Below are 20,414 nucleotides of genomic sequence, written 5' to 3'. Positions count from 1 at the left end.
TCATTTTTCCTCTAAAAAGTCTGGAGAAGCAAAGGGCTAATGAAGATTTTTATATTCTACTTATTTTTATCTAGCAATTTTGTTACAAATTTATATACATTTTATAAAAAAACCCTCTCTAACAGAAAACATTTCTTGATTAATATGTCTTTTAAAGGCTTTTTGTTGGTGAGATATGTACAAATAAAAATCTTTTTATTGTTTTCAGTTCATCTGAAATCTATCAATCTACGTTTCAGATCAGAGCTTGCAAAATGCATTAGAATTAAAAACAAGAGATTTATAAAAGTCTGCTTTTTAAAGAACGATATAAGACATATAACAAGAAAAAAGATGATATTGGAAGTTGCACTCACCAGTACAGTCTCCATTGGCATCCTGCTTATATCCCATATTGCATTCACATCGGTAACTGGATATTGTTGGGATGCAGCGCCCATTTAAGCATAAATTTGGATGATGTTTACAGATATCTATTGTCTGATTGAGTATAGCTATGAAAAGATGTGAGATCAGAAGTCTGGTTATTACCTCTAAAGTTCTTTATTTAAAAAAGTACCTTTATTTTAATATTAAGGTATTTAAGGTATTTGAAGTCAGCTACATTGGTGGAATCTGTCTTAGAATGGAATAGAGGAAGATGCTGGAAACGTTTCAAATTAAACTTGATCAGACAAGTGTTTCAAACAGCTCAGCCAGGGTTATGGCTTGTTACTTATTTCAGAAATTCTTTCTGATGAAAATGGTACTTCCTCAGTAAAGCAAGTGGTATTCTCGCAATCCTATAGGGCAGCGGTAGGCAACCTTAGTTCTTTTATGACTCGTGGACTTCAACAGAATTCTGGGAGTTAGTCCACAAGTCATAAAAGAGGCAAGGTTGCCTACACCTGCTATAGGGGATTCCATTTCTTCATGTTAAGGAGGCTCCATTTCTCTTAAAAATGGAGGCTTCCAAAGGATTTCAAGAAAACCACCTGCTTGCAGAATAACAGGAGGCTGCCTCTGTAGGAAAGCCGAGCTTCACAACTGCTCGGTGCCTCTCTCAGAAGTTGCAAAAAAAGAAAGATCAGTTGAGTGCTGCTGAATCCTGAAGTAGCTGAAGAAGAGACTAAGTCCTGCAAGGCCATAAGTGGCTGAGTGGCTGAGTAGGAAACAAGCCCAAGGCCTGCAAGTTTCAACAGCCTCGTACACATCAGTAGCCTCTGCAAATGGTTTGAAGTGGCTAGCTTGGGAGCAAGGAAATGGCCTGCAGGAATCCAATGGGCGAAGAGGGGTGAAGGAGATAGATGGAGACGGCTCTGTAACATTTCTGCAGTCAGTCATAAGGGTGAATGACAGTGGGGAACTGCAGTGGCCATACCTTTGAAACCAGGACATAAGTAGATTGGGCAGGCCTATCCTAACTTTGGTCACTAAGTGACTGCTCATACATCCATATTTTCCTATTGGTTTTTACTTGGTTTCTTCCCTTAATTTAAGCAGAATTTCAGATTTCTCTTGCATAATATTGAGATTCGTCAATTTTCATTCCTTGTACCACAATGAAGAAATTTAGAGTTTTGGAAATGGAAATCAGGTTCCAGTAGCATCCACCAGTGGGGACTGATGAACACAACACTGCAATGCAAGTGTTATCTGTGTTTTGCCAGATGCCCAAAAGAGGTACCACTTTCATTGGGATACTTCTTTCATCAATCAAAGGAAAGCAGCTGGAGAGTGTGGATGCCACTACCAGGTTCTGTTCCTTATCAAGAAGAAAATGGGAAGAGAACCCAAAGTGCATGAAAATATGGAAAAACCAAGAAATTAGTTAGATAGAATATATAATAAATTTGAAATTTTACATAAGATTAAATTACTCCTTAGTTATGGATATAGGCTTAAAGTGTAAGAAGAATTTTACAAAAATTGAGGAAGCATAATACTGCTCATACTGAATTGCTCATAAGTGCGATTGGAGTATGCTGGAAATATAATGCAACTTGAGAAGCAATGGGGTGAATTGTTAGCAGTACAGTATTTTACTGGTAGATATAAAATAACTTATTAGTTTTAAGGATGAAGTAGAAAAGGAGCTTTAAAAATATTTACTATAAGAGTCTTCAGTTTCATAATTATGCAATCAAGCAACTTACTCAATCCCGTAATGACGGGGCCATTTCCTGTGGGACCTTGGCCACCGGTCCCTATTCCAGTTCCATGCACACCTGGGGAAAATCCATTTCTACCAGGAATAGGGATGAATCCTGTTCCTCCTGGGCCAAAACCATTTCCTCCTGTGCCACCAAGCCTGGAACCACCTATAACAGGAATGCCATCTATGCAAAGCCCACGATATTCATCTACAAAAAATAAAAACAATATTTATAATCATATTTTTCCAAAAGATGCAAAGCTTATGATCACATATCTTTCAAAATGCACTGATTTGAAAAACAGCATTTTACTATAAGATTTACTATTCTTCACATATAAAACTTAGTAACTATTGAGTAAATCTAATATAAAATTATTGTACATTTTATTAGTTCACAGTTTAGTTCTAATTATTATGATAAATATTGGTGATAACTGAACATTTAGATAAAATTTAAGTCACTTGCAATCTAATCACATTTTAAGACAACATTTCTCAGGAAGTGATGTAGGCTTTTAGTAAGGAAAAGATTATTCTAATCAAAATAAATGAAATAACCAAAAGAAACAATCAAAGCTAGTAGAAATCTGCTTAATAGATGCAGATAATAGAGGCAACATTAAAACGAAGAATAACTCTGAATTATTTCCCAAATCAATATTCTCCATCAGCCACTACAAATGTTGTCTTATTCAGCAAGTCAATGAGCTACTAACCGAAGATGCTGTATTTCAATTATCTTAAAGGAAAAGAAGAACCTATATACAGAACAACTCTTGCATATATAGTGCATTGTAGGAAATTATCATTTTTCTATTCAGACAAGCAATTCATATAAATACATTTTCTTGCTGCTGTTTTATTTCAGAAACATTCTACAGAATGAAGCTTTCTATATGTAACCTCACCCTTCAAAGATCCCACAGAATGAATATATAAAAATTTGTTATCGTTTTAATTTAACAATCTAATGAAATGAAAGTTGCTTCATTAAATTCAAATGAATAATACAATAATTCCTTCAAATAAACTTTGTTTTGATGAATTATTTCAAATTACCAATAGGAAAAATTGGCTCAGTTAATAACAAATCAGAAGTAGTGGGGCATAACTTGATAAATAAACTTTAAAATAAGCCTTTTCATTGTTTCAGGATTGATATTGAAATGAGTTTTTCTAGTAATTTTAACACACTAAGATATTTACCAGAACCTCTAACAGGACACATTTCTGGAATGGATCCAAGAGCCCAACATCGTCCAGACTCGCAGCAGCACTGCATCTTGGTAAACCTGCCCGGAAGCTCTTGTGCACAGCGACCATTCAGCAGACTGGAGAAACAAGTACCTGCTCTTTGATCTGGATATTAATTTTTAAAAATTATTAATGGAGCACTTAATAAAAACATTTTCTTAACCATTATAAATATAAATACAATCAGTGAAACAGGCCAGCGCTGTCGTACTGTGTTTCCCGCAAAATAAGACCTGGTCTTATTATTATTTTTTGCCTGCAAAAGAGGCACCAAGTCTCTTTTTTGGGGGAGGGTGTCTTTTCCACTCACCTCCAGTACTGACAGCCACACCCAGCCGGCCTACTTCTTCTGCAGTCGAAGGAGCAGCTTCATTCTGCAGCTCAAAATGAAGCTCCCGCCTGCATTTTGCAGTCAGAAGCCTCTCTGGAAGGCCTCTGCAGCCATTAACTAAGCAATGGATTCAATCCATAGCTTGGTTCTCAACTGCAGAGTCTTTGCAGAACCAAGCTATGGATTGAATTCATAGCTCAGTTCCCAGCTGCAGTGGGCTTTCCAGAAAGGCTTCTGACTGCAAAATGCAGACCTGGGGATGCTGCATAAGAAGTGGGCCAGCAAGGAGAGGCCTGGCTGCAAGGTAAGTGGTGTGGGGCAGCTCTACCTCCCCACCTCCACCCTAGCTTGATTTTTAGATGTGTGCCTCACCCCAAAACTTGGGCTTATTTTGGAGTAGGGCTTATATCAGGTCCACCCCCCAAAATCAAGGTAGGGCTTATTTTCAGGATAGGTCTTATTTTTGAGAAAACATGAAAGTATGGCCACCCTCTTTCAACAAAGTGATCCTGAGTGATATAGAAAAGTCAATTATAAATACAAAGCCTCCCCTTTTTCTCCAAAACCCCAACACAATACTTTAAAAACTAATTAAAACCATTAAATGTATTTATTTATTTTTCAAATTTATATAGCTATCCATCTTCAAAAACAAACAACTTAAAAAAGCATAGTTCATAAATAACAAATAACAATAACTACTATTATTAAAACTTTAAAAACTAATGGATACTAGTTAAAATGGTGACTAGACTAAAATATGCTGCAACTTCAACCATCTGGACTCAAAAGGATGAGGAAATTACTGTAAGTTATCAGAATAACCCAATGTTAGCTAGGGAATTCTGGGAGTTGAAGACAGGAATCTTAAAGCTGTCACAGTGAAAAATATTAGAATAGCCATTAGCAAATTAGCCACATTTTATAAATTACTGATTTGTGAAAAGTGTCATGGGTTTAAATTGGCAAGTCTTGGGGGGGAGGGAATAAACCCGGTCAGAACAGAACATGCATATGCCTAGAGTAAAAAAAAAATCATCAGTTTTTACCCTCTCATTTTTTATAAATTGATTCTTCACCCAATACTTTTATCCTCTTCTGTCTTATTCAGATTTAGATCACAATTTAATCTGAACTTTCTAAATGAAAATCAGTGATGGATGAGACAGGTGCCATAGACTTATTTTCAATCAAGAAAACTATTTAAAGAATTACATATTCAGATCTTTACTTTAAAGAGACATATGAATGCATCTCCATAATATTTTTAACTAATTATCTTTTAGTAATTTGCATGCTAATATACTTTTATTTTGAATATCTTTAATTGACTTAGACTATCAAGTTTGTCAGCTGGATTTTTCCAGGAATTGTGTGACTAGAAGTTAATTCAGGGTTGTGAATTTGCTACTTTGTATTTGTATCTAGAAGTTCACTTGGTTGGATTAGCAGGCATCTCTAACAGAAAGTCTGGGGCACCCTTCCACAAGGTTTTTGTACATAAAAATTTGCTTGGGATAAATAATTCAATTGTGCCTTCTAGGCTCCCAGTGAAACCATGATGAATGTGGCCAGAATGTGTATCTTTATTGTTCAGCAGAAATAACAACCATATAAGATAGACTGCAGTGTCCGAGGAATAGTGTCATAGAATAGTGCCTCAAAATTTAGTCTCAGAGTTTCTGTTCCCTCTTGAAGAATACCCTTTCAGAAGAGAAGCTTTGGATTTTGTCTCTTAACCTCCACAATATCTCTGTCATGTGTCTGATTAATGAAACACTTCAAAGAACTTTCAGGCATTTTTTTAACCTAAAAAGCCTTTATTAGTATCACAGAGATGTCAGCAGGGCATGGTGGAATGCTAAGATCTGAATTTCCCTTCCTTTGGACATAACATTCCAGGCATTTCCCCTCCCCTATTTTGGGGTCATGATTCACATCTTCCAATTAACTTGGAGGTCAAAGATTCACTTCCGTTTCTTTTCCCCAGGCTTTCCTTACATTCTCCTCCCCTTTCGCTGTCACCTGATTTAACTCCAAAAATACCAGACAGTTCTGCATATATTGTCAAAGCAAGAATATTCAATATTAGCAGCGTTGACAATCTCTTGATGATGGATACTTGTTTACATTCACAGAATTTCTGCTTTTAATGCAGAAAATCTCACCATATTATACTTAAGACTTTGAGCTACTAACTTAATACCTGGAATAGCTGCTGAAGAATTGTTTTTCAGATACAAGGTCAAGAGGTCAAAATGATCTCTTACAAAAAAAAGGTGTAGAAAAAAGCAAAAGTGCATAAGACCATAACCTTTCCTCTTCCCAAAATAAATTGGGAACGCAATACCATCTGACACAATGTTTTCTGAACAAGATCTTCAGAATCAAGTAACTGCAGAATAGGGCAAAGAAGAGAAAGTTACTCCAGAAACTCATAACAAAATAAAATGAAAATGAAAAATCCATAGAAAGAATAGTAAAAAAAATTACTTTTGGATATGGTAACTTACCAATGCAATGAGAGCCATCTGTGGATGTCAGAAAGCCACGTGGACAAAGACAAATATAACTTCCAACAGTATTGGAACATTCACCAGCATCACAGATTCCTGGGATGAGACTGCATTCATTAATATCTAGAGATTTAAACAAATGAAAAATGATTCTCCACAAAATATAATTATTTTAAAGATATTTTAACATGTATTAAATATGATATCCATGAATGGGCTCTATATGCAAGCTGAATTCTGATTATTTGATGTATATCTACAAATATTGAATTCTCCTGCACAGCTGATTTCTAGAATTAATATTAGCAAGCATATTTAAAAAGATAGGAAGTAATGGAGCATACTCAATGGAGTATAGGAAATCCAATGCAATTTGTGGTCTGAAACTGTAACCAAATGTCATTATATTACAGAAAATATATACAAGGTAAAACTAAAGTGTGTGTATGGGGGGGGGAGACAAGACACTTCTTTAACACGAAAATGGATATTAAATCTCATCAACAAAAAGTGCATTTCATCAATGTAAAAATCCTACACTGATATAAAATATCTCTACAGGCATGGGGGGGGAGTCTGTCTTCTGTTTCATCAGCCAAGTGTAGAAACAACAATGTGGCTGCAATTTTCAAAAGACAAGGAGGCATAATTCAGCTAAGAGACTCAAAACACCATAGCTTTCTTGAAAATAATGCCTTCAATGTATTTATATTTTTTATCCTTTATGTTTTAAAAGATTTTCAGACTACAGAAATCTCACAGGTATATATCAAAAAGAATAAAATAAAAAAGAAAAGGCAGGGTAATGAAAATCTGTCAAGAAAGAATTATCTATAAATCTCAGAACAGAGATTCATACCAAATTCCTAATTTTAAACACCGAAATTTCCTAAGAAAGTACGGTATATCAGGGTAGCTGTTAGATTCATATCACATTGTGCTAGCTATATCACTCCAATAAAGCACCACACATTTTGGAAGTGTCGATCATTACTCAGAAGGGACCAGTGTTAGAGAGGATGCTTTTGTGTAACACAAGCTAAGGACTTGTTACTGTTACATGTTTCTGTGGCTGTCAAATCTGTGTTGAACAGCCATTTTTAATACTATTACCTATATACAAAAAATGATACCTGCGTAGAATTTTCTGGAAATCTAGATTCTTCCTTTTGGGGGGGGGACAGTCATGCGAGATACTATAAATATGTTGGTTTCAAACATATTATTTTTCTGATGAGGGGGACTTCTTGTTTGTGATCGAGCTAATCAAATAAATACTTCAGATTTCTCTAATTACTCCTTTTTTTTCTTACACTTGGTATTGTACAATATGTATATGTTCCATTCAGCAGTACAGTGTACACAGCACCTTATCCCTGTGCCCAAATTAATAGGACAGTACAATTTCTTTAAATTATTACATCATATTGAAAGCATATTCATACTTTTTTGTAAGATCCAGAACTTATGTCCAAGATCACTTCAGGTAATAAAGCAGATAATCACATTTCTTTGACTTCAGTTATGTTCATTTTGAATACAAAAAATGGTAATGGAGTATGATGAAAGCATATATTTGAAAGCATGTTTCACAATTATTTGAGGCCAAGTAGGAATAACAGTTTTTCTATCCCCATCCCACCCCAATATGCAATTTATAGGAAGGTAGAGGACTACCATACTTCAATGTATCATAATGCTCAGAACTCTAATCTCGAGTAGTATTACTAGTATATCATTTCTAAAGCAATAATACTAAAGAAAACCTCACATTATAAATCATGAACATAGATTTATTAAATCTAATCATTACATCTCTGTTATAGTAGATAAAGAGTAAGTACATTCTATATAAGTTGTAAAAATAGCCATGAATTTGAAGTTCATGTCAGAAACAAAGATTTCAATAAAATAGTGGATGTCCCACTCCAAATTTTGACCACACTATCCAAATTAGGTTTCCTTATGTTTTGAAAATTGCAGCCACCCTTATGCATTTAAACAATCTAGTGCCATACATGCATTGTTGCTTTGGTAGTTGAATGATGAAAGGCAACACCAAGCAGCTGTACAATTTGGAAATGAAGCTGAGAAAAAATATTTAATACTTCTGCAATAAAAACAGCTTTTATTTCCTTCTTCAGGAAGTATGTACAATCCTGAGCACACTATTGAATCAATGAAAGGATTCCATGAGAATAAAAGTATAGAGTCTTGTCCTCCATCCCAATTGTATTCTTTATAAGATAATATATATTTTTCTATTATTTTGCTCCTTTGAAAATGAGAAAAACCATATAATTAGCCAGTAAGTTAACATGTGAGGTAGAGTTCAGGAGGGAATATTTTTTTACTTAACAGTATTTTTGAACCACCAGTAAACATAGTATCAAATACACTTAAGAATTTTAAACTTTAAAACAATAAATTAGAAAAACAAAAAGAAATAAAGAAATTGTAATCTCTAATAAAAAAATACAATAAAACAATAAATTAAACAACTGAAACATCTATACATCTATAAAAATTAATAAGGAGAAATTCTTAAAAATGGTATGCATATATTTAACATCATTTAAAGATTAAACTCTTTATAAAATAAAATATGCAAAGGATGTAAAACCAAAAAAGAACCTTGCTATATGTTCCCATAAGCCTAGCCTCCTTAATGGCAGAATATATAGAAGAATGAGCAATATAGATCTAATTTAAGGCAATTCAAATGGAAGACTGCTTCAATAGTTAATTACAGTTCATTAATACATGAAAATAGAATTTGAATTATAAATATGTAGAAAGTATATTTAAAGAAACTTCAGACAAACATATCTTACTAGATGCAGTTTTTAAATTTTACACTTCTCTCTTTCAAAGGTTGCAGTGTTCACTTAAAATGCATGATGTATAAATAGTAAATCCATTAGCTACACTAGAAGTGCCCCCTAGCAGATGGTATGATTTTTCTATATCTCTACAGTACCTCCAAAGTAAATGTACATGGAACTATTTATTAAAGATTAACAAAGATACAGAAACCTCTTCATGGAAAAAACATAGTGGTGTCATTGTTCTAAGTTCTAACAAGGCCAGGGATGTAAGAATTGATATTTAAGGACCAGACATCAAAAACAGGAGTAGACATAGCTATAAAACTGATTGCCAATTCCCAGCTATGGAATAAGTTAATAAAAAGCCAGCCTGCCAGGAAAAACAGTTTTCCTCCTTGTAAGTAAGGAGGAAAGGCAGGAATATAACTAAGAATGCATCTTTTTGCTAAAATACTATCATGGAATAAGTATCTAATAAATAATTCCAGCAATAAAGCAGAACAATTTTGTAGATGAATACAAATGAATACATATTACTTTTTACTATTATCAGCATTGGTATTATTAATAATAATGTTCAGAAGCATCTAAAAAGTCTATTCTTATATTTATATGCATTAATAAAATCAGAAAAAGAGCCAGTCAACATTCTCAACCTGGTTGCTCCTACAATTGTGTACTAATAATTCATAAGGGAGTTCCAAAAGTTTGGAAGCCATTACTGGTAAAGGTCTATGGAGATTCTCAGTCATCCAGATCATGGTTGTCTCAAAGGTGCTTTTTCTAAAGGCAACTGGACTTTGTTTTACAACAAAGTTCAGTTGCCTTTTGAAAAAGCCCCTTTGAGATTACTGGTAAAGATTAGATTGATCTACAAAATGAGGATTACCCTTCCATCATTATAATAAATACTTTAGATTAACTAAAATTAATGGATAATTTGTGGCAGAGTGCTGTTCCTCACTGTTCAACAATTACTGAACCTTAATCTAGAAAGAGGAGTATTTCTATTTAATAATTTTTGGCATTAACAACAAGAAATGAAATGCCGTAATCCAGAATAATGCTTCTTCCACTTCTGATCTCAAATCAAATGGCGATAACTCAAAAGTCGCTGTGAGCAAGTAGGGAGCTATATAAATGTTCTAAAATAAATAAATCTAAATACAATTAAAACTCTTGTTTCTATAAACTTAATGGGTGAAAAAGTACATCGGACAGAGGCAGTTTTTGAACTAAGGTACCTCAAATGGGCTAACTTATTCAATTAAACCAAAATCCAGGACCCATGACTCCAGAGAGTATGAAATTTGGAAAAGTTGTGGCTGCTTCAGTATCAGACTTCTATTGCAGTCATGTGATCCTCATTTTCAACATTCTCGAAAAGTTTCCCAACTGCTCTTGCAATCCCTTGCTCCCTCCTTCACTCAGCAGCAGCCACTTAGATGCAGGAAGGGAAGGGAAAGGACTGGGAAGGGAGGGGAGGGAACAACCCTGCACACAGTTCCCAGCTCAAATAGCTCCCACATGCCTTCTCCGATCTGTGCCATACCCCACACACATTCCCTGACCCAAGTAATAGTTTTGCATCCCCCTCACACCTTCCCTAACTAGCACTGCCCCACAAACACTTGCCCCAAGCCAAGGGACAAGTGAGGTGCCAAGCAGCTCCAGAATTTCATGGTTTTTGTCATACCCTGGGAAGTTTTAGCAAGCACCAGCAAGCGTCCCTTCATCTAGCCCCACAAAACTCAGCCTATCCCAGCAAGCAAGCCAAGTGGCAGAAAACATTCATTCAGTTCCCCACATCAACCTTTTGCCTTTTTCGCCCAGAGCTTTGCTGCCATTGTTGTCTCCTATTCAGACTTAGTTTCTCCAACAGATGCTTCCTACACATGCTTAAAGCTACATAGTCTTCGAACTTCCCACCCCATTTCCAAAGTGGCTAAAACTACTGTGTGGTCTTTGGAAACTTTCCAAAGACAATGCAGCTTATGAACATTCCAGTATGACATCGTCAAGACGGTCAAATGGCTTCATATAAATAATAATATATTTTTATAGAACTGAAAAAATATTATATAGATTTAGTTGAAATAATGAAGCAAATTTTGAATGCTTTTTGTATATGATGTTTTATACCTATTTTTTAAAGCTAACAAAACTTTTCATTATTATTAGAAGTAAGATACTAAAATCAATTGAAATTATGTCTGAATAATACTGGAAATCACATAATAGATTGAAGATCTGATGTCACTTGAGATTTATGAATAAATTGCTTATAGAGGCAATGAAGAGTTGTGTGGTCACTGCTTACTGAAATGTTTGTGTAAAACTCTGTATAATGCTGGAAAATTTGCATAAAAGTACGACTCCTGGGCATGTCTATGTAGACAGTTCTCCACCGTTCCATTTGTTTGCTGCGTGATCGGGTGCTTACTCCGTCTCTCAATTCATCATCCCCCCTCCTTCCTATTGCATGTTCTTCCCTAATGGAACGGTGGAGAACTGTCGACACGAAGATTGCCAGGATGGAGGAGGAGGGCATAGACCCCCAAATATGCAACACCCGTATGAAAGTTACTTATGACAGTGGAGGAATGAGAAGAAAGGGTGTGGAGCAGGGATTGAGAAAAGCGTGTGGGGGGGGAGCGTCTGTGAGCTCAGGGAAGCTTGTAACACTGATAGAGGAGAAACAGATGCCCCCAGGATGGAAAATGAAAACAAAAAGGGGAGGAGGGTCAGTACTATGGAAGGAAATAAGGATAAAGGGGTGGTGGAGGAGATGAATGCCAGTAATGAGATAGTGGAAGGAACGATCCGGAAGAACCATAGAAGGAAGCGTAAGGAGAGTAATAAAGAAACATCTGGAACACTAATTAACCGGCCGGGACCGGTGACGCGGTCCATGAGCCGGCTGCAGATGCCGGCAAAACCCATTTAAGTCATCATTGTTTACTGGCTCCTTAGCCCTGATGATGTTTGGAGTTTCCAAACGAAAGCTTGGCAGCTTTTAGTAAAGTATATTTTATATTTATACTCTCCTGGTGTTCGTATTTTATTTGTACCAACTCTGTATAAATATATAATGCATGTCAAGCCTTTCACCTATGTATATACATGTGTGTATGTACACACATACATACATGTATATGTCTGCAGTCTATTTAAAGACAATAAGAAATTATGCCAACAGTACATGGAATGTAAGATAAAAGACTATTAACAATTCTTTAAGACTTTAATTTTCCTGCAATACTACTATATAACTACACTAAATAGCTTTGTGATAAAAAGGAAAATTAATAGATAATTGCATACAATTACAGAAGTACAATAGATTTTGTACTTTTTGGTAAATTAACTTATAGTAAATGTGCTTTTTAAAGGAATTTTAGTTAGCAAACTTGTGAAAGTGTAATAACAATACATTCAGATTATTGATAGGCAAAAAAGCATGCTAAAACATAACTGAAACTACAGGCCTCCCAGTTAAGAAACATGGATCATTAATGTCAAAGTCATATGTTAAATCTGGCAACTTGCCTAGGTATGTTCTATAAAAGTTTTGCCCCTTTGCAATGCTTGAATTGGCTTTGTGCACATATCAGGAAAGGAAGGAAGTAGGTAGGATATTTGCCAGTGAGATCAGTTACATTAAACAAAAAATAAATATTCATCTATTGACTAAATACTTCTCTCACCCTTCTCTCCCTCTCTGAAAAAGGGAGATCCATTTAAAAAATGATTTTTTTAACCTCAGTCTCCAATTATGTCAATGTTATATTTTCAAATTTGAAAATAACTGTATTTTTAAGCAAATGACATTTTTGTTTGAAGAGTATGATATGCATTACAAAGATTTTAAAATGTCTTTATTGTTTTTATTTAACATTAGAAATCCCACAATTGCTATTTGGGCTCAGTCCAAATAACATGAAAATTGTAGGCTTTCCATTGTCTATCCTTTCAAAAGGCAGTGTATACCAGCTACTGTATATTATTTTTTAAAGTCATTACACTTACCTTCACACTTCTGAATTGCTTCATTCTGTTTATGACCAGCAGGGCATTTGCATTCATATGATCCGACTGCATTGATGCAAGTTCCCCCCTGACAGATTCCAGGGATAGCCTGACATTCGTCTATATCTGTAAATTAAGTAAGAAAAACTCTAAACATTTATCTTCCATTGTTTTTCAAAATAAGTCTTATTTGACAGCAAGACTTTCTAGATAGAGAATTTTTCTGTTGGTTAACAATTAGAATACAGAACTCAAACAGAAATTTCTGCAAAGGTCAATGGAAAATTTCTCCCGTTTTATGACCTGTAATCTCTAAATTCAGGGTAGAACTGGGAAAATTGGATAAAGTTGAGTCTTTACTGGCCAGATGCTGTTCCTGACGCCACACGGAGTTTGCAGCAGATATTTTTTCTTTGTGCCCTGGGAGACAAACATCTGCCGCTACCTAGGATTGAATCTCCACCTTCCAAGTGGGAGGCAAGCATTTTCACCACTAGGCCATCACATTGCCAAAATTCTTAGAAAACATACCCTTGCAAGCTTTTTTTTTTTTAGTTTTAAAAAATGCTATTTGTTTTAAATTTCTGTGCACATGTATCCTGAAATGTATATTTAGATTGATTCAATTCACTTTCACTCAGTTACTAAACTGAGTAAACACATTTATGTAGAATAATAATATAGAAATATTTTCAGAGACCCAGCAATCTGAAAGAAATGTACATTGTGAATAAAAAGAGTTTGGAACATCTAGCATAGCAATGAATACCAAGCTTTAGTTTTTAGCATAATTGCAGGAAGCGTTTACTGAATTTATTTAAAATACTTTAAGCCTCCATAATATATCATTTAGATTAAAATTGAGATAAAGCCATGTTCATATCCTGTTTTCTTAAGGCTTACCATTTTAATATATTTTCATTTTGGTGCACAGTCTAGGCTGTTTAAGATGCTTCAGAATAGATCAATAAATATCCTTTCTAAGAAGAGAATTTTATACATGGAAGTGGTCTACAACAGAATTATCTGAAAAAGCTCAATGTCTCTTCAGTTGGTGAGTTAGTATTTTATCATTTAGTAGTTGCAACAGTAATAATTTGTAAGCATAGTTTCTACCATAAAATATATAGACATATTGCTAACAAAGTTTTCTGAAATGTCAGTAATATTAGTAATTTAATAATTAACAATGAAGCCATCAAGCACCTATGAACAGCCCCATTTTACTCTATTGTGTCTGAAATTTGAATATTTCACATATTGTGCAATTTGTCAAAGTTGATATAGTACAGTATGCTAGTATCAATACCATATTGGACCATTATTTCCTTGGATTGCTTTCAGTTGTTCTATATATCAACAAACTGGAAACAAGATAAAATCATGAGCAAATTTCTATGATTCCAAAAATGCATGCTTGTTTATCATTCAAAAATTAACAAAGTGTAAGTTGATTCACATGTATTAATAAATATCATATAGTAAATGGATAAACAGAATTTTCCTGCCACCTTCAAATCCAATGTTTTAATGGATAGAAAATCATTGAAATACATTCTATTTCAGGTAAAACAATCAATAGTGACACGGCATTAAACAACAAAATGGTAAGAAAGCAAGTGATGTTTGTGCATTTAAAATACTATAAAATACGATCCAGCCAAACTTGATCCTATCTGAAGCACAGTATTTGTAACCATTTCAATATTCAAATAACCTTTTTTTATTTCTTAACTATGTTCTGTTTTGGACTCATGCTTCAATGGGCACTTAATACATTTAGTTACTGAATATAAGGTCATTCTTTATCTGCCACTGTTATTGTTCAATTTAGCCAAGTGCGTCAGGAAAGCACTAACTAGTACTAACAATTTACAGATGTTTTTAAGTAGCAAATTAATGTGCAAACAGAAATATATGAATTCTCTAGCGACAATTACTTTACAAAGAAGCCTCTGTCTGACTCCCTCACAAGAAGCTGTTTCACAGTTGAATGAAATGATTAAGTAATTAAAAGGAATTCTTGTACTTATGGCCTTGAAACAGAGAGCACCGCCCCCTATAGTCAGTAATGATTAGCAGAGTAAAATCTGCAAGGACCCCTTGTACTCACAGGAAACAAAAATATGCTAAGTTTCCTTGTCTCCTTGAAATAAAAATATTTCTGCATTGAAGAAATATTAATGATTCTCAGTCTATGACCAAATTATAAAAATAAAAAAATGTTTTTCTAAATGAGGAAAGGCAACTGGCTTGCATTATGTTAAGGCTGATCTATTGAAAAGAGATCAAGAAATTTTTTAAAAAGTTTTCCTATATTTTGACCTGAAGTTAGAAAATATCTTACTAGACATGGAGATAAACTAGGTCTGAAATATATCTGTGTATATCAGACTTACACAATGATATATTCACAATAGCTGTGACAGAAAAGCATTACCAGAAAATATAAATGAAAATCACATTTCCCTTGTATAGTTATCTCCTTCTATAGTCTTTTTATTAAATCTATTCTGATTTTCTCTCCACTATAGCTGAACTCCTTGGCAACACGACTGTAACAACTTTTATCTAATGTAAGACAGATGTCAAATTATTGTCCTATGGTTTTCTACCTTCCAAGGCTAATGATTGTTCAGTGCCAAATACAAACAAATTGTGGATTTTTTTTTGTTTCTTTAATTCAATTTTATTTTTATTCTTACTTTATTCTTGCTACTTTATTTCCTTTTAAGGTCTCACTATTGCACTTTTGAGAGTACTAATCTTGTGATTGTTATAAAAGAAAATGAAATATTTTCCATTTTTATAAATACAAGTAGTCCTTTGGTTATGAAAGCAATTTGGACCAGGATAGCCATCATTTAGCAATACGGTAGTAAAGTGCAATATCACATGACTGTATTGTTTAGCAACAGCAATCCCAAGCAGTTCTGGTTATCATTGTAGCAGCAAGATTCATGGGTCTTTAAGCAGGAAGAGGTGGGAGTTCCAAGTAAGGAGTGTGGAGTTCAGGGGAGGGCGAGCTGCCATAGGAGGCAATTAGACTTCAGCTTTTTGTACTATCTTCTAGAGATATCACATTTTCTTCTTATACCACTCAGGTTCAGTAATCTTCCTAACTCAGGGGTGTCAAACTGCCGGCCCGTGGGCCGGACACATCATCCCAAAACCACGCCCACCCCATTGCCGGCAATGGAGAAAAGGCTCCGATACATCGCGCGATGTCACGTGATGTCGCGTGTTTGACATGCCTGTTAATGATTGAATGCATGTTTCCATATTCTTGATTACTATCTATAGGCTTGGCTTATTTGGGACTGGATCTCAGACTAATTATAATCTGAGTACCAGTATATCAATTTTATGATCAACTGCAAAGTATGGCATTCTGTTCCTACTTATCATCAGCTCAATACATGTAATTTCTAGACTTAGTTTTTCCTAAAATACTCTGGTAGAGAATATTATGTTTTCCACAATCAGACTGTGTTAGAGAAACTAGCTTTATGAGTCTGACAGATAAAAGATTAGAATATTGATTAATAATGTACTTCTTAGTTAAATACAAAATCATTGATATAACCGAAAAGAAATGGCATTATTCAGTATTTCAGTAACATGGGCTATTACAGATTTTAAGAAATTTAAGAATGTACATCAGGACAAATACAAAAAAAAAAAAAAAAAAAAAAAACCACGAAAGCAAAATCAGGAACAGAATTCAATCCCTAAAAACTATTAGAGAAAAGAAACAATTCACATTTTAATTAAATAGAAATAAATGTCAATGAGCAATTACTCCAGGATTCAAATTACATAGAATTATTCTAAATATGATACCCTCTTATGAAGCCTGATTATAAAACTTCTAGCTGTAGCTGAAAGACCTAATCAAAGCCCTACATTTGAAAGAAATACAGTACAGAGAATATAAAAATGACATATAGAATCATGGAATAAGAGAGCTGGAAGGGACGTTGGAGCTCATCTAGCCCAACCCTCTGCTCAAAGAGGAGACCTTTACCAAATAATGAAATGACAGACTGGGAAAGTACCTTGGAGGTCATCTAGTCCAACCCTCTCCTCATGCAGGATACCCTTACTGTTGTGTTCTCCATTCGCTTGCGAATGATGAAGAGACATGGTTGCTTTATCAATGCTTTATTCTCCCACTCCAACTCCAAGCAAAAAGCAAAAGGCACGCAGGCCTTTTATAGGGCTTGAAACCCGGACAGCGTGAACCAATAAGATGTCTTCTTTCTTCACGCCTTGCGCATGCGCACAAGGCTGGCGCCGTTTTGTCTGGTCCCAGGCAGCTTTTAGAATGCCCGGGACCATTTGCAACAATTCTGGGCCTGCTGAGTTTCCTCATCAGGCCCAGGACACAACACTTACCAAATCATAGAATGACCACCACTGAATTGAATCCCACCACTGCCTTGAGTTATTATATTATATAGGTATAGGAATACTATATATAGATATAATATAATATAACAATAATATAGATATAATATAGGTACTGAAGATTTTATGGTTCTGTTTCTAAGGACAGTTCCCAAGAAACAAGCTAACACAGCAGTCCCCAACCTTTCTGGCTCCAAGACTAGCTGCAGAGGCAGGGGCGAAGTTTTGCGTGTGCAACCTAATCCCACACATGCACAAATGAAGCTTTGCACACTTGCCTGCTGCTTGCATGGCCCATTCCCAACATAAACATTTAATCAGACACAAGGTAATAATAATAATAATAATAATAATAATAATAATAATAATAATAATAATAATGTGGCAAAAGCAAACAAGGGTAGTACCAATAGTAATAGGCTCCTTAGGTGCAATCCCAAAACAACTGGAGCACCACTTGAACACCGTTGGCATTGACAAATTCGCTATTAGTCAATTGCAAAAGGCGGCATTATTAGGAACTGCTTCCATCCTGCGACGATATCTGTAATACCATCAAACATCCACATCTGCCTATCCCAGGTCCTGGGTAAGGACTCGATAGGTAGACAAAATGATAGGTAGACAAAATGCCAAATCCAGTCTGAACATCTGGCTGACTGTGCGATGATCAATAAATAATAATAATGATAATGATAATAATAGAATTAAAACTTGGCATTTTCTCTCAAATATATTTTACTGCAAACAAAATTGCAAAACTAAAGTAAATTAGCTTCTAAGGTGTATATTTTCCAAAACACTTTTATTTGCTTTTATATGTTTAGGTTTGTTGGATTTCACTGGCTAAAGCAGGCATATCAAACTGCCGGCCCATAGGCCGGATGCGTCACACCGAAACTACGCCCACCCCATTGCCGGCAATGGGGGAAAAGTCACGGTACATTGCACGACTTCACGTGATGTCGCAAGTTTGACATGCCTGGCCTAAAGCATTTGAGATGTATAACTATATTACACAAATAAGGGAGTTTTGTGCTGCTCTCTTCTTCTGTGCCTCCACTGCCAACTAGGAACTGCTGAAATCAAGAAGGATTTAAAATCTTTAAAATCTTTTTACCATTTGTTATGACTTATTCATGTAGATATAAATATGTTTGCAGTTCTCCTTTCCAATTTATTGAGCATGGTCTTTATGTTCCATAATCATTAACCTTGTACATTTTTATTATGATAATATTTTAAAATGAAAGAATGCTGTATAGTCATTCAAAATAGCAAAACAAGCCACAAATAATTGGATTTTTTTGTACTAGGAGCTTCATGTATGTTAAATTGTACAGGAGTAGTAATGTTAAAGAACAGATTAAAAATATCCTGTCAAAACATAAAGCAAAAGAATATGCCATATTTTATATAGAAGTCAGTTTGGTCTAGTATTAAGGCAGAAACTGAAAGGCTAGAAACTAAAAGACTGAGCTCTGGTCCTGCCTTAGGAATGAAAGTCAGCTGCGTGATTTTGGGCCAGTCACTCTCCCTCAGCCCAACTCACCTCACAGGGTTGTGGGGAAAATAGGAGGAAGGATATTATAAATGTTCCCCCCCCCCATTTGAGTCAGTGGTGGGATTCAGCTGGTTCGCACCACTTCAGCAGAACCGGTAGCTAATTTTTTGTTGCCCAGGCTCAGAATGGACTTCCGGAAGTGGCATCCACCCAGAGAACCGGTTGTTCACATATTTGAATCCCACCACTGCCTTGAGTTATTTATAAAAATAATAGAGATATGATGTAAATAAATAAATAATTCATCTACTACTAGTTCTAATCACTGTTAGTTAAGTCTGCCAAATATTATGCCATCCTGTGATAGTATCAATGATGCACTTAAAAGGGAATAACATCTGACTTGTATTCCTAGCCTGTTAAGGCATATAAAATAATAATAATTGGGGAGTTATGATTGCATAGTAAATGTTCACTAAGGAATCATCTTTTAATTTGCTCATCTATCTTACTTATTTAAGAGAACATGAACTACTCTGATAGAGTTGTAATACTCTATTTCAAACTGCTTAAAAGAAAATAAAAACCTATTTTAAGTTCAAAATAGTTGCTCCAGTTTCCTAATTTTAGAAATTCAAAATAGAATTGAAGCATATCCAAAATGATTGAGACAATCTATTTCAAATGAAAAAAGTTGGTTCAAAGTCAAAAACATAGGCGAAACTTGAAATGGATCATTTGAATTTGAAACATTTTAACATCCCTAATAATTAACATCCAAGAAAACCGCACATTTTAATGTAGAAATTGTACCATAATTAACAAATGCACAATACAGTTCTTTTTGCTTCATGTTTTCTTCGTAGTATGTGGATCTAATTTCATCCTTTCCCAAAGACATTAATTTCATTGTAACATAATGCAACCTACTAACTACTTGATACTTGCACAAATATTTGCTATTTTGAACATACATTAAATTGTACACAAAGGAATAAATTTCATCTGGCTTGAATAATTCATTCTAAGATATTTCACAGCAGGGAAATGTTTAATGTTAGTAAATACTTTGCTCACCTTGACATGCTCCAGTGCGGATGTTTGGAATGAAACCACGACGACATGGTTGGGGCTGAGCAGGGCACATTTCACAAGGATGGCCCCACGCACGTCCAATAGTTGCACAACAAAGTGTCTTTGTGCAAACAATACCAGCTAGCTGACCTTGACACATCTGATTGTTGACTTGAATAAAACAAGGGCCTGTTCTATAATCTGGAAATTAAAAGGAAACAGTTTAATGCATAGGCAGTGTTCCTCTATCCCATCTGTTTAAACATACAAGAATTTTTCAATCTAGTTCTGTTATCTGATGCAATAATCTGTTCCCCATTAATGCTCTTGA

At 34.9% G+C, this 20,414-nt stretch overlaps 1 protein-coding gene across 2 annotated transcripts in view; it reads right to left on the bottom strand.

Moving 5' to 3' along the window:
* FBN2 (fibrillin 2) overlaps positions 1–20,414 on the bottom strand; it is a 130,460-nt gene that overhangs the window by 85,262 nt on the left and 24,784 nt on the right. For both annotated transcript variants that reach the window (XM_039355641.1, XM_039355639.1), the window contains exons 6-11: positions 20,087–20,284; positions 13,096–13,221; positions 6,236–6,361; positions 3,344–3,496; positions 2,136–2,342; positions 357–494 (exon numbers count right to left, since the gene is read on the bottom strand). In XM_039355641.1, the coding sequence (XP_039211575.1) occupies positions 357–494; positions 2,136–2,342; positions 3,344–3,496; positions 6,236–6,361; positions 13,096–13,221; positions 20,087–20,284 (948 nt within the window). The remainder of the gene's footprint in view (positions 1–356; positions 495–2,135; positions 2,343–3,343; positions 3,497–6,235; positions 6,362–13,095; positions 13,222–20,086; positions 20,285–20,414) is intronic.

Source organism: Crotalus tigris, unplaced genomic scaffold, assembly GCF_016545835.1.
Source record: "Crotalus tigris isolate CLP2741 ecotype Arizona unplaced genomic scaffold, ASM1654583v1 scf7180000018710.371113, whole genome shotgun sequence".
Classification (NCBI taxonomy): Eukaryota; Metazoa; Chordata; class Lepidosauria; order Squamata; family Viperidae; genus Crotalus; species Crotalus tigris.
Note: the sequence above shows the minus strand (reverse complement) of the source record. Positions and strands in the feature narration are given on the sequence as shown.